The sequence below is a fragment of the Bos taurus genome, chromosome 20 (genome assembly GCF_002263795.3).
Source record: "Bos taurus isolate L1 Dominette 01449 registration number 42190680 breed Hereford chromosome 20, ARS-UCD2.0, whole genome shotgun sequence".
In the NCBI taxonomy this organism is placed as follows: Eukaryota; Metazoa; Chordata; class Mammalia; order Artiodactyla; family Bovidae; genus Bos; species Bos taurus.
In genome coordinates, this window is record NC_037347.1 from 3,105,537 (window position 1) to 3,119,555 (window position 14,019).

At 40.8% G+C, this 14,019-nt stretch overlaps 1 protein-coding gene across 6 annotated transcripts in view; it reads left to right on the forward strand.

The window, feature by feature from the left end:
• The window catches only part of RANBP17 (RAN binding protein 17), a 383,888-nt gene that overhangs the window by 339,952 nt on the left and 29,917 nt on the right, over positions 1–14,019 (forward strand). For 5 of the 6 annotated variants that reach the window (XM_059878829.1, XM_059878830.1, XM_024981423.2 and 2 more), the window contains one exon: positions 12,207–12,373. The exons of the other annotated variant lie outside the window; for it this stretch is intronic. In XM_059878829.1, the coding sequence (XP_059734812.1) occupies positions 12,207–12,373 (167 nt within the window). The remainder of the gene's footprint in view (positions 1–12,206; positions 12,374–14,019) is intronic. 6 annotated transcript variants of the gene reach the window in all.

Genomic DNA, 14,019 nt, shown 5'->3' on the forward strand with positions numbered 1-14,019 from the left:
GACATGAGGTATTTTCTGTTGCAACACCTTTTTACAAACCTGATGACTTAAAACAACATAAATTTGTTCTGTAGTTCTTTACTTCATAAATCTAGCGTGGGTCTCACCAGACTAAAATCAAAGTGTCAGCAGAGCTGTTTCCTGCCTTCTTCAGCCTCTAGAGATTGCCTGCATGCCTTGTCCTGGCTCCTGTCCTCCGTCTGCAAAGCCAGCAGCACTGAATATCTGAGCATTCTCCCACAGGTGCGTCTCCAGTTGATTCTGATGTCTTCTGCCTCTCTTTCACTTTCAAGGACCCTTGGAATTACCTTGGGCCTACCCATATAATCGGGAGAAGGCAATGGCATCCCACTCCAGTACTCTTGCCTGGAAAATCCCATGGACGGAGGAGCCTGGTAGGCTGCAGTCCATGGGATTGCTAACGACTGAGCGACTTCACTTTCACTTTTCACTTTCATGCATTGGAGGAAGAAATGGTGACCCACTCCAGTGTTCTTGCCTGGAGAATCCCAGGGACGGCGGGGCCTGGTGGGCTGCCGTCTGTGGGGATCCACAGAGTCGGACACGACTGAAGTGACTTAGCAGCAGCAGCTACCCATATAATCAGGGATAATCCCCCTATTTTTAGTTCAACTGACTAGCAACCTTAACCCATCTGCAGCTTTATTCTCTGCTGTGTAACCTAACACATTCACAAGTTTCAGGGATTAGGATATGGACATATTTGCCTAACATATAGCATATAGTTGGGTCACATTTTTATACGAAATCTGACTATCTCTGCCTCCTATTAATAAAGTGTTTCAGCCATTAACATGTAATATAACTACCAGTATATTTGAGTTTAAATCTACAATACTGCTATTTGTTTTTTCTTGCTTTGTCTCTTTTTCCTCCCTTCTTTTAGTTTGGATTAATTAAATGTTTTTTATGACTCCATTCTATATCCCCTATGAGCTTATTAGCCATACTTCTTAATTTTTAGTGGTACTCTAAGGTTTATAATCTACACCATCAAATGATGTAATCAGTTTGCATTCAAATAATTACAGTCTACCTCTCTCTCTGTCTCTCCTTCTGGAACTCCAATTACACGTGTTATGTGTCTCTGTTACATTGTTCAAAGACTGGAGAGAACTCCTCTACAGATCTTCAGAGCTCTCTTCTCACATAGTTCCCACTCTCTGATACTCAGTCGCAGAAGTTCCAGCTGCCTCAGCCTCCCCAGATTCAACTCACTGAGACCACTTGGCTTTGTTTGGGTTCCCCTTTCCTGGCCAGCAGCCTGGAAGCTGCTTTGGGCAATAGGCTTGAGCAGTTGTGTAGGTATTACCTCATTTGTCTCCCTCCTCTCTGGTTTAATAGTCCTATACTGCTTCTTGTGCAGTAATTGAAAAATGTTGTTTCATATATTTTGTCCTGTTTTCTAGTTGTTTATGGCAGAAGGAAAAAATTCTCATAGCAGTTAATCCTTCATGGACAGAAACTGAAGTCTTGTCTTTTTTTATTACAGTTTGTCTTAACATTCTTTTATCTCATCTCATAGCAGTACTTGAAGGTTTTGAATTACTTGCAGATGGCTATGTTGTACTCACAAACTGTGATCTTCAGCCTGAAATCTGCATTTTAACAAGTCTCTCAAAGGAATCTTGACAAAGTGGCATAATGGAGGGAATACTGAACTTGAATTTAAGTTCCAGCGCTGCCACTTACGAATGTACTGAGCATAGACGTGGACTCTGTACATGATGCAGTCATAAGTGTTTTCATATGTGTTCTTCATTCATTTCATTCTCAGAAGCACTCTGCATACTAAAACTAGATCAGAGATGTTAATAGTATTGTTTGTCCTTATTTCCTACTTGTTGTACGCTTCCTCCTTGACTGTGTTGATCACTACTTTTTTCCCAGTTACTAACATATAGTAAGTGCTCAATAAGTATATATTGAATGAATTAATTAGGTAATATTGTTTTCACTATACAGATGAGTAAGCTGCTGCCCAGAGAGGTAAAACAACTTGCCTAAGGTCATACAACTAGTAACTGCCTGCTCTAGGAGTCTTTAAAACCCATTCCTCTTCACCTTACCACCCTGCTGGGTCCGCCTGATACAGGTCACAGTTTGGCAGGTGAATTGTGCCCTCTGTCTTCAAGAAAGAGGATTAGACTGTTGAAAGTAATTACTTGTGTTTCTTCTTTTCCAACAGTGAAAAATGTTCAAAAAGACATTTACAGGTATTATTTGAGTTATAAGCAAACTTCAGTTCCACTGTAGCCTCAGTGAGAAAAATGAGAGGGAGGTACAAAACAGTTGAACCAGTGATAGAATAGTGACTTGCCTAAAATGCTTGACATGGTATTAAATTTTTTTCTTAATCATTCACTAGCATTCTTAGTTTGGGGCCAGCTCTCATATGGGAAGAGAGAAAGATAAATGACAAAAGTGATTATATTTTTCCTGTTTTAAATTGCCCATCCACCACCACTATTCAGTTCAGTTCAGTTCAGTTGCTCAGTCGTGTCCAACTTTTTGCAACCCCATAGACTGCAGCACACCAGACTTCCCTGTCCATCACCAACTCCTGGAGCTTACTCAAACTCATGTCCATTGAGTCGGTGATGCCATCCAACCATCTCCTCCTCTGTCGTCCCCTTCTCCTCCTGCCTTCAATCTTCCCCAGCATCAGGGTCTTTTCCAATGAATCAGTTCTTTGTATCAGGCAGTCAAAGTATTGGAATATCCGTTTCGGCATCAGTCCTTCCATTGAATATTCAGAACTGATTTCTTTTAGGATGGACTGGTTGGATCTCCCCGCTGTCCAAGGGACCCTCAAGAGTCTTCTCCAGTACCACAGTTCAAAAGCATCAATTCTTCAGCGCTCAGCTTTATTTGTGATCCAACTCTCACATTCATACTTGACTACTGGAAAAACCATGGCTTTGACTAGATGGACCTTTGTTGGCAAAGTAATGTCTCTGCTTTTTAATATGCTCTCTAGGTTGGTCATAGCTTTTCTTCCAAGGAGCAAGCACCTTTTAATTTCGTGGCTGCAGTCATCATCTGCAGTGATTTTGGAGCCAAAGAAAAGAAAGTCTACTGTTTCCATTGCTTCCCCATCTATTTGCCTTGAAGTGATGGGACCAGATGCCATGATCTTAGTTTTTTGAATGTTGAGTTTTAAGCCAACTTTTTCACTCTCCTCTTTCATTTTCATCAAAAGGCTCTTTAGTTCCTCTTCACTTTCTACCATAAGGGTGGTATCATCTGCATATCTGAGGTTATTGATATTTCTCCTGGAAATCTTGATTCCAGCTTGTGCTTCATCCAGCCCAGCATTTCACATGATGTGCTCTGCATATAATTTAAGTAAGCAGGGTGTCAGTATACAGCTTTGACATACTCCTTTCCCAATTTGGAACAAATCTGTTGTTCCATGTCTGGTTCTAACTGTTGCTTCTTGACCTGCATACAGATTTCTCAGGAAGCAGGTAAGGTGCTCTGGTATTCCTGTCTCTTGAATTTTCCACAGTTTGTTTTGATCCACACAATCAAAGGTTTTGGTATAGTCAATAAAGCAGAAGTAGATGTTTTTCTGGAACTCTCTTGCTTTTTCTGTGATCCAGGGGATGTTGGCAATTTGATCTTGGGTTCCTCTGCCTTTTCTAAATCCAGCTTGAACATCTGGAAGTTCACAGTTCACGTATTGTTGAAGCCTCACTTGGAGAATTTTCAGCATTACTTTGCTATCGTGTAACTTGAATGTAATCATGTGGTAGTTTGAACATTCTTTAGCATTGCATTTCTTTGGGATTGGAATGAAAACTGACCTTTTCCAGTCCTGTGGCCACTGCTGAGTTTTCCAAATTTGCTGGCATGTTGAGTGTAACATTTTAACAACATCATTAGAATTTGAAATAGCTCAACTGGAATTCCATCCTCTCCACTAGCTTTGTTCGTAGTGATGCTTTCTAAGGCCCACTTGACTTCACATTCCTGGATGTCTGGCTCTAGGTGAGTGATCACACCATCATGGTTAGCTAGGTCATGAAGATCTTTTTTGTACAGTTCTTCTGTGTATTCTTGCCACCTCATCTTAATGTTCTGCTTCTGTTAGGTCCATACCATTTTGGTCCTTCACTGTGCCCATCTTTGCATGAAATGTTCCCTTGGTATCTCTAATTTTCTTGAAGAGATCTCTAGTCTTTCCCATTTTATTGTTTTCCTCCATTTCTTTGCGTTAATCACTTAGGAAGGCTTTCTTATCTCTCCTTGCTATTCTTTGGAACTCTGCATTCAGATGGGTATATCTTTCCTTTTCTCCTTTGCCTTTCACTTCTCTTCTTTTTTCAGCTATTTGTAAGGCCTCCTCAGACAACCATTTTGCCTTTTTGCATTTCTTTTTCTTGGAGATGTCTTGATCACCACCTTCAGTACAATGTCACGAACCTCCATCCATAGTTCTTTAGGCACTATGTCTATCAGATCTAATCCCTTGAGTCTATCTGTCACTTCCACTGTATAATCACAAGGGATTTGATTAGGTAATACCTGAATGGTCTAGTGTGGTTTTCCCTACTTTCTTCAATTTAAGTCTGAATTTTGCAATAAGGAGTTCATGATCTGAGCCACCATCAGCTCCCAGTCTTGTTTTTCCTGACCGTATAGAGTTTCTCCATCTTCGGCTGCAAAGAATATAATCAGTCTGATTTCGGTATTGACCTTCTGGTGATGTCCTTGTGTAGAGTTGTCTCTTGTGTTGTGGGAAAGGGGTGTTTGCTATGACCAGTGCGTTCTCTTGGCAAAACTCTGTTAGCTTTTACCCTGCTTCATTTTGTACTCCAAGGCCAAACTTTCGTGTTACTCCAGGTATTTCCTGACTTACTACTTTTGTGTTCCAGTCCCCGATGATGAAAAGGACACCTTTTTTTGGTATTAGCTTTAAAAGGCCTTGTAGGCCTTCATAGAACCATTCAACTTCAACTTCTTCGGCGTTAGTTCTTGGGGCATAGGCTTGCATTACTGTTATATTGAATGTTTTGCCTTGGGAACGAACAGAGATCATTCTGTCATTTTTGAGATTGCACCCAAGTACTGCATTTCCGACTCTGTTGACTATGAGGGCTGCTCCATTTCTTCTAAGGGATTCCTGCCCACCGTAGTAGATACAATGGTCATCAGAATTAAATTCACCCATTCCACTCCATTTTAGTTCACTGATTCCTAAAATTCCGATGTTCACTCTTGCCATCTCCTGTTTGATCACTTCCAATTTACCTTGATTCGTGGACCTACCATTCCAGGTTCCTATGCAGCATTGCTCTTTACAGCATCGGACTTTACTTCCGTCATCAGTCACATCCACAACTAGGTGTTGTTTTCTCTTTGGCTCTGTCTCTTCATTCTTTCTGGAGTTATTTCTCTGCTCTTCTCCAGTAGCATATTTGGGCACCTATATGCTGGGGAGTTCATCTTTCAGTGTCCTGGTTTTTTGCCTTTTTATACTGTTCATGATGTTCTCAAGGCAAGAAAACTGAAGTGGTTTGCCATTCCCGTCTCCAGCGGACCACATTTTGTCAGAACTCTCCACTATGACCTGTCCGTCTTGGGTGGCCCTACACAGCATGGCTCACAGTTTCACTGAGTTAGACAAGGATGTGGTCCGTGTGATCAGTTTGGTTAGTTTTCTGTGATTGTGGTCTTCATTCTGTCTGCCCTCTGATGGAGAAGTATAGGAGGCTTATGGAAGCTTCCTGCTGGGAGAGACTGGCTGCGGGGGAAACCACCATTACCTACCCCCATACTCTTACATATAGAGGCCAGCACAGGGCTTACAAAAGTCCACTCTTAATAATGGCTCTCAACTCATTCATTTAATAAATATTGACTGTGCACATGCTATGTGCCAGGCTCCATTCTAGATCCTGATAGTACTGAAAAGAATAAGATAGGCAAGGTCTCTGCTAACGTGAAGTTTATATTCTAGGGATGAGGGAGAACAGTAAACACACACATGTAAAATATCAAATCATCATAAGTGCTAAACAAGACTTAAAATAGTGAATAGGGAAAGATTCTATGGCTTTTTTAGAAGTGATCAGGGAAAGCCTCTGAAGATGAGCTGTGACAGGGATGAGGTTGCATTCCAAGAAAGCAAAAGATGGCACAGAAGGCAAAACAGGAAAAGGTGGGGGCAAGCGAAAACCAACTAGAAACCATCAGAAATTACCTTAATCAAGTTGATTATTATTAAAATTTTCATTATTAATAAAGAATATATGTTGTTACGAGCATGTTCTTGAGTTGGAGTTAATGTTATAAATGTAATAAAGAAGTAAAGCATTCCGAGAATGTTTAGAAACTTAGAGGCCTTGTTCTTTAGTCTCTCTCACCAAAAACATGCTAAAAAGAGAAGAAAGATACAGATTAGCTAAATCGAATGACAGGCTTGGTGTTTCAGGAGTTGAAATAGCCAGGAAAATAAAGGGGGAGTGAAAAGGGAGAACTACTAGAGTTGGGTACTATGTTACAGACTTTACACACTTTCTCTCTCTAATCTTTAATTTCTCAAAACAAAGTAGGTGGTAGTAAGCACGTTTTACAGAGGTGAAATTGAATCTTCATATAGTCAAATTGAATCTTCAGTCGTCAGTCTAGAAGGTGGAGTCAACTCTAAACTGCTGCATCACCAAAGTAGACCTTTTGTTTTTGAATTTGCCTCTCACACCATATTTTCCCTGGTGGCTCAGATGGTAAAGTGTCTGCCTACAATGCGGGAGACCCAGGTTCAATCCCTGGGTTGGGAAGATCCCCTGGAGAAAGAAATGGCAACCCACTCCAGTATTCTTGCCTGGAGAATCCCATGGATGGAGGAGCATGGTGGGCTACAGTCCACAGGGTTGAAAGAGTCAGACACAACTGAGCGACTTCACTTCACTTCACTTCATATCCCGCTCTGCTATGATGAGAAATTTTGAGTCAAAGGCAAATTTCAGTTCAACCCCATTATCATTCTTCCGACTCTCAGTTAAGCAACTCTTTCCTATAGAGTTAGTTAACTTTTCAGAGCAGCTTCCTGCGGTAGGCCTTGGTGATCAGGAGGGCTGCTGCTGATGCCTGTTCTTCCTGTGGCAGCCAGTTGCAAAAGAGAAGGGGCCTGTGGTGGTTTCAGCGCTAGACAGCAAGTTGCTGGAGAGGACAAAGTGCCTGTCGGGCTTAAAAATTCTGTCCAAAATTGCCTAAATCATGGATTATAAACACCAAGAGCTAGGACGAAATATGAAAATTCATGACGTCTGCCCATTCTTGTATTTCATGAGAGTTTCATTATTTGAATCTCACACAACAGCTTCAGCTGCAAATAAAGAAGACCAATAATAATACATAATCCTCAGCACTGTTCATTCTTTCTTTGATAAAATGGTCCATGGTCCTTACGATTCCACACTTTTCAATCTACCCTGAAATCATTTATCCTTTTCAAAGCCCCCAACAATAAATCAGCCATAATGGAAGCTCTTCTTCTTGCTTTTATTGCATGGATATATGCCCCAGCCTTCATGTCTGAAGTGTTTACCTGGCTTTTTCATAGCTGACTCAGTAGATTGGAACCTTTTAATGCAACCTGCATGGCATGTGGTCACCAAATCTATGTGAAGTCTTGATAATTTTTGTATGATTGATAGCGTATCGCTCTCCACCGGTGAGGGGAAGCAAATCTATTTCCTGCTTGCTTCCTTTTGTAGATGTTAAGTTACTTAATCCATTTACTTTCACGATTGGGACTTCAAAAGGCAGAAATATGAAGGAAAAGAGAAAAGCAAACAGGTTCAACAAGTCTGTGCCTGACTTTTAGGCCTAAAAATTTTCTACTACATTATATACTACTTCCCAGGGTTATATTAATAAAACCAAACTTCCTTTTCTGCAAAGTAACCCAGTTAGTGGGGAGAGAAAAACAATCAATCAAATGCCATAACTATAGGAGGAAATAAAAGCTCCTTTCTTAAAAGCCTATAGCTCCATAGCTTCCCAAAATTGTAGTCCATGCCCGTCTTTTAGACCTTCATTCACCCCTCCTGATTCTGTATCAGCTACCATTGTCCTATTTGAAACGTGTACTTCTGTCTATATTTCAGAACTTGCCCCCAAACTTACCTCTATTTACTATGTCATTTCACTTAGAACAATGTGTGTGAAAGAATTTTTACACTGTAGTGTTACATTGATTCTAGTATTATTACTAAATAGAACTCAAGACCTAAAAACAAAAAGCTTTCTCAGAGTAGCTTTGTCTACCCATTCTTTGGAGAAGGGCATAGCAACCCACTCCAGTATTCTTGCCTGGAGAATTCCATGGACAGAGGACCCTGGTGGGCTACAGTCTGAGGGGTTGCAGAGTTGGACACGACCAAGTACTACTGCTACCCATTCTTTAGTTAAATCAACTGATGTCTCACTTCTCATCTGTGAAAAGCACACATGTGTCTCAGAATTTTAGAGATGAGTAAAATGAATAAGAAAGTAACTAATGCCTTAGGAGTTTATAATCTGCTACTTCCAGCCCTACTCTCCCAATCTACTTCTATTCTGAATCTACTATATTTACCATTTTTTTGAGGCCCATCATGTTTTTAATTGTTTGTCTTGCTGTTTTTGTTACTAATCACAAACTCCCCAGAATTGTGTCCATACATTACTATTAGCCAAAAAAAAATTTGGGCAGCGTCTTGCTCTAAATCAAAACCATGACCTTTGGATAAGCTATCTCTGAGCTTCATTTTTCTCATTAGAAAAATGCAAATAACAGTACCTACTATATACAGAAGTGGTTGTTAGAGTATATGAAATGTTATTTAGTGTCACTTGCCAAAAAATATATATATACAGAGGTGGTTGTTAGAGGTATATGAAATGGTATTTAGTGTACATAATGGCACCCCACTCCAGTACTTTTGCCTAGAAAATCCTATGGGCAGAGGAGCCTGGTAGGCTGCAGTCCATGGGATCACTAATGACTGAGCGACTTCACTTTCACTTTTCACTTTCATGCATTGGAGAAGGAAATGGCGGCCCACTCCAGTGTTCTTGCCTGGAGAATCCCAGGGACGGGGGAGCCTCGTGGGCTGCCGTCTGTGGGGTCGCACAGAGTCAGACACGACTGAAGCGACTTAGCAGCAGCAGCAGCAGTGTCACTTGCAAAAAATATATATATACAGAGGTGGTTGTTAGAGGTATATGAAATGTTATTTGCTGTACATGTTATTTGGTGTTATTTAGTGACACTTCAGTTCAGTTCGGGAGAAGGCAATGGCACCGCACTCCAGCACTCTTGCCTGGAAAAATCCCATGGACGGAGGAGCCTGGTGGGCCACAGTCCATGGGGTCACTAAGAGTCGGACAGGACTGAGTGACTTCACTTTCACTTTTCACTTTCATGCATTGGAGAAGGAAATGGCAACCCATTCCAGTGTTCTGGCCTGGAGAATCCTAGCGACAGGGGAGCCTTGTGGGCTGCCATCTATGGTGTCGCACAGAGTCAGACATGACTGAAGCAACTTAGCAGCAGTAGCAGCAGCAGTTCAGTTCAGTTCAGTTCAGTCGCTCAGTCATGTCCGACTCCTTGCAACCGCATGAATCGCAGCACGCCAGGCCTCCCTGTCCATCACCAACTCCTGGAGTTCACTCAGACTCACGTCCATCGAGTCAGTGATGCCATCCAGCCATCTCATCCTCTGTCGTCCCCTTCTCCTCCTGCCCCCAATCCCTCCCAGCATCAGAGTCTTTTCCAATGAGTCAACTCTTTGCATGAGGTGGCCAAAGTATTGGAGTTTCAGCTTTAGCATCAGTCCTTCCAATGAACACCCAGGACTGATCCCTTTAGGATAGACTGGTTGGACCTCCTGGCAGTCCAAGGGACTCTCAAGAGTCTTCTCCAACACCACAGTTCAAAAGCATCAATTCTTCGGTGCTCAGCTTTCTTCACAGTCCAACACTCACATCCATACGTGACCACTGGAAAAACCATAGCCTTGACTAGATGGACCTTTGTTGGCAAAGTAATGTCTCTGCTTTTGAATATGCTATCTAGGTTGGTCATAACTTTCCTTCCAAGGAGCAAGCGTCTTTTAATTTCATGGCTGCAATCACTATCTGCAGTGATTTTGGAGCCCCAAAAAATAAATTCTGACACTGTTTCCACTGTTTCCCCATCTATTTCCCATGAAGTGATGGGACTAGATGCCATGATCTTAGTTTTCTGAATGTTGAGCTCTAAGCCAACTTTTTCACTCTCCTCTTTCACTTTCATCAAGAGCCTTTTTGGTTCCTCTTCACTTTCTGCCATAAGGGTGGTGTCATCTGCATATCTGAGGTTATTGATATTTCTCCCAGCAATCTTGATTCCGGTTTGTGCTTCCTCCAGCCCAGCGTTTCTCATGATGTACTCTGCATATAAGTTAAATAGTGACACTTACTTGCCAAAAAAATATAAACCTTCACTAACACCTCTGTTGCCTTTCAGATTATGTGTAAATGTGTGACTCACTGCTGGATACCCTCAAGGAAGATCCCAAACTATTTTGTCAGCCTACTCTCTTATGATTCTTCTACACATTCATTTACTCAAGCCATAAGTCCTACTCCCTAAATATACCATGAGGGAAATTAGTAAGAACTGCCATATTTTTCTCCTTCCAGTTTTTTTGAGATATAGTTGACACTGTACACATTTAAGGTGTATAACATAATGATTTGACGTATATACATCCCAAAATGATTACCACGATAAGTTTGATATTTATCATCTATCATTTATCACATTTATCATCACATATAGTTAAAAATATAAGAATGCTCATCCTTGTGATGGGTATTCATAGGATATACTCTAACTTTTATATATAATACACAGCAGTGTCATTTATACCGCTTGACCACCTTCATCCAGTTCCCCCTCCTGCTGCCCAGCCACCTCTGAGAACCACAGTTCTGATTTCTTCTTCTGTGAGTTTGTTTTTGTTTGTAAAGAGTGTCTGGTGCCCAACATAGTCATTCAATATTTCTAAACATTACATGGTGGTAAAATGCTGAGGAGTCTAGTTACCATCTGTCAGTCTACCCAGATATTATTGGCTGTGTTCCCCACACTGTACAGTTTGTACCCGAGCCTCATTTTTTTACTCAAAGTTTGTGCCCCTTACTCTCCCTCGCCTGTTTCTCTCGTTCCTCCCGCGCCCTCTCCTCTGGCAGCCGCCTGCTGGCTCTCTGTATCTCTTTCGTCATGTTTGTTCATTTGGTTTCTTTCCCTTTAGGTTTCACATATAAGTGAACTCATGGTATTTAGCTTTCTCTGTCTGACTTATTTCACTTAGCATAATACCCTCTAGGTACTCATGTTGTTAATTAAACATAGTAAGCTCTCAATAAATATCAGTTATTTTTACTGTGAGAATTTCTAGTTATTTTTCTCCTCATTCAGCTCTGCAACATATTTTACAAATGATGAGAAAGCTTAATTGGCTCCTTCACAATAACACACAGCAAGTAGCTGGAAAAGATGGAATTTGAAACTAGGTTGAAATTCTGTCTTGAAAATCCATACCTTCTCACCATATTATGTATACTGTGCTAATCTCTCCATCTGAAAAATGTCCTTCCTTATGTTTAACTGAAATAACTTTCCCCAGTCCATCTCAGGTGCTGCCTCCACCAAACCCTCCTTGATCCTCATCCAAACGCAATATCTCTCTCAAAATATTCACAGCAGTGTGCTCCTCATTTCTACACAGCACTGTGCTCCAGTGCTTATGTCTAATCATGGTCTCTTTGACACAAGGGCGAGGGTTTCCCTGAAGCAAAGTACTTTGTGCCAAGTTTACAGTTTCCCCTGAAGCAGAGCACTTTGCGCCATGTAGATATTTAATAAAGACACTTAAATTGAACAGAAGGTCATTAAGGTCACATATGGAAAATTCTGTCCAATGCAATCCAGGAATCATTTACTTACTAATGTGTCTCTCTGTGAAGTCCTGTAGTTGATATTTGGTTTAAAGAGATAAGCAAAGCAAAAATCCTCAAAGAATTTATAGTTTGATAAAAGTGCTTTGAAACCAGAAATTGTTTTTTTTTTTTTTAATTTAGGCATTAGAGTGAGATGAAACAAACACGTTAGTCACCAAGTGAATTCTCATTGGTTGTTCACACAGATACAGTCGTCTCCTCCAGCTGCTGTACCAGTTTAGACTACATCGTCACCTACCTCTTCAAGCACATAGCAAAAGAGGGCAAGAAATCACTTCGATGCCGAGAGGCTACCCAGGCTGGTCAGAGACTATTACATTTTATGCAGCAAAATCCAGAGGTCCTGCAGCAGGTAAATGGTGGTTGTTCACCGAGCTTAAGAGATAAGAGTTTTCCCGAAGCCAGTTTAGTCTCTGAATACCTTAGAGCAACTGGTCTTGCCAAGACCCTTTCCTGGTTCTCCTCTAGAAGCATTTTCCATGTAAGTAGGATAGTTGGCCTCAGGATTACCTGCCCTCAGCAAATCTCTAACTCATGCATCTCACGCAGTGAAGCTAGTATTCGGAAAGAGGATAGCACTTTCAGAGACGAGAGAAATACTGAATAAAAGTCAAAGCTGGAACTAGAAACAGTCAACCTCCTATTTGTTTCCTGGAGCCTCTAATAACGTCATCTTAGGTTTGCCTTGTAAATACTCTAGTGTGCTGAGAAACTGCCATTTGCTGGGCTCCTCGGCTGTGCCAGGTGACCTGCTGGGTCATTTTCCCCATTTGTAGATGAGAAATCAAGGTTCAGAGGGGTCATATTCCCAAAACCATAATAAGTGATAAAGCCACGACTTGTTAATTTTCAAATGTTTTCTGACTAGCTAATATGAATTAGGTCTAAGTTTAATGTTCTTTAAAAAGTCACTTCTACAAATCACAGTAACAGCATGCATAAAGATAAACATAATATATATGCCAGAAACATTTCAAAGAGAGTAATATCATTTTGCTATGGAGATAGCATCACTATGATATATTCCCATTCTACTAAATTTGGGAAATGATATCTTTATACTGCTTCCAGTTGTCTTATTTTGCCAAACTATCTCCATAATAGTCTGTGGTTTGCAAATGTAAATACTTTAACATGGTCATTAGCCAGCAAATAAGTCGCCTGCAATCAGCAGAAAATGTCAGTCTGAGTAAATAAATGATGAAAATGAATAAGAAAGCCAAAGAAGAGGTTTTCTTCCTAGCTGTCATTTTTTGCTAATACTTAAATGAAGTTATGTAAACTTTATCTGTGGTGATGTTTCAGTTAACCAGTTAATTTCCTGGCAAGAAGGTGTGGATGAAGATTTTACATAAATAAGCAAAGGGCTGCAACTATTTGGTATGATCCTGAAATTGTTACAAAACATGTTGGTGATTAAACAGGAGGAAGGTAACTCCTTTATTGAGGACCTCCTATGTACAAGGTGCAAGAGCTGTTAAGATCCAGAAGACATTAATTTCTCTTCTTAAGTTTTTCCTGCCAGATGGGAAGGAGAGACCAGTAACTAATTATATGCTATTGGATTAGTACAGTGATGACAGTAGGAGAGTACTTTCAGGGACGTCTCCTCATTTAGACCTCCACAACAACCATGAAATGTGGATATAATCATCCCCATTTTACAGTTGAATAAATTGAAGCACAGAGAGATCAACTGGAAAGTGGAATGTGAACCAAGGTCTGTTTGGCTTAAAAACCGAAGTCCTTACAACTTACTTACACCATTTATTCTCAGGGAACTAGTTGGTAGGGATAAGATCTCAGATTCAGCCAGAATGCTTCTTCAAAATATACATCCTATCAAGATTTGGATACACCTCTCCTCATCCATCCATCTGCAGTAGCCATTGGTTCTGCTGGGAGTGTGTCATAGTGCTCAGGTGTTTTATGAGAAGGCTGAGAACCACAGAATTAAAGCATGTAGCCAGCTAGTGGAGAAAATAAATACCCATGGAT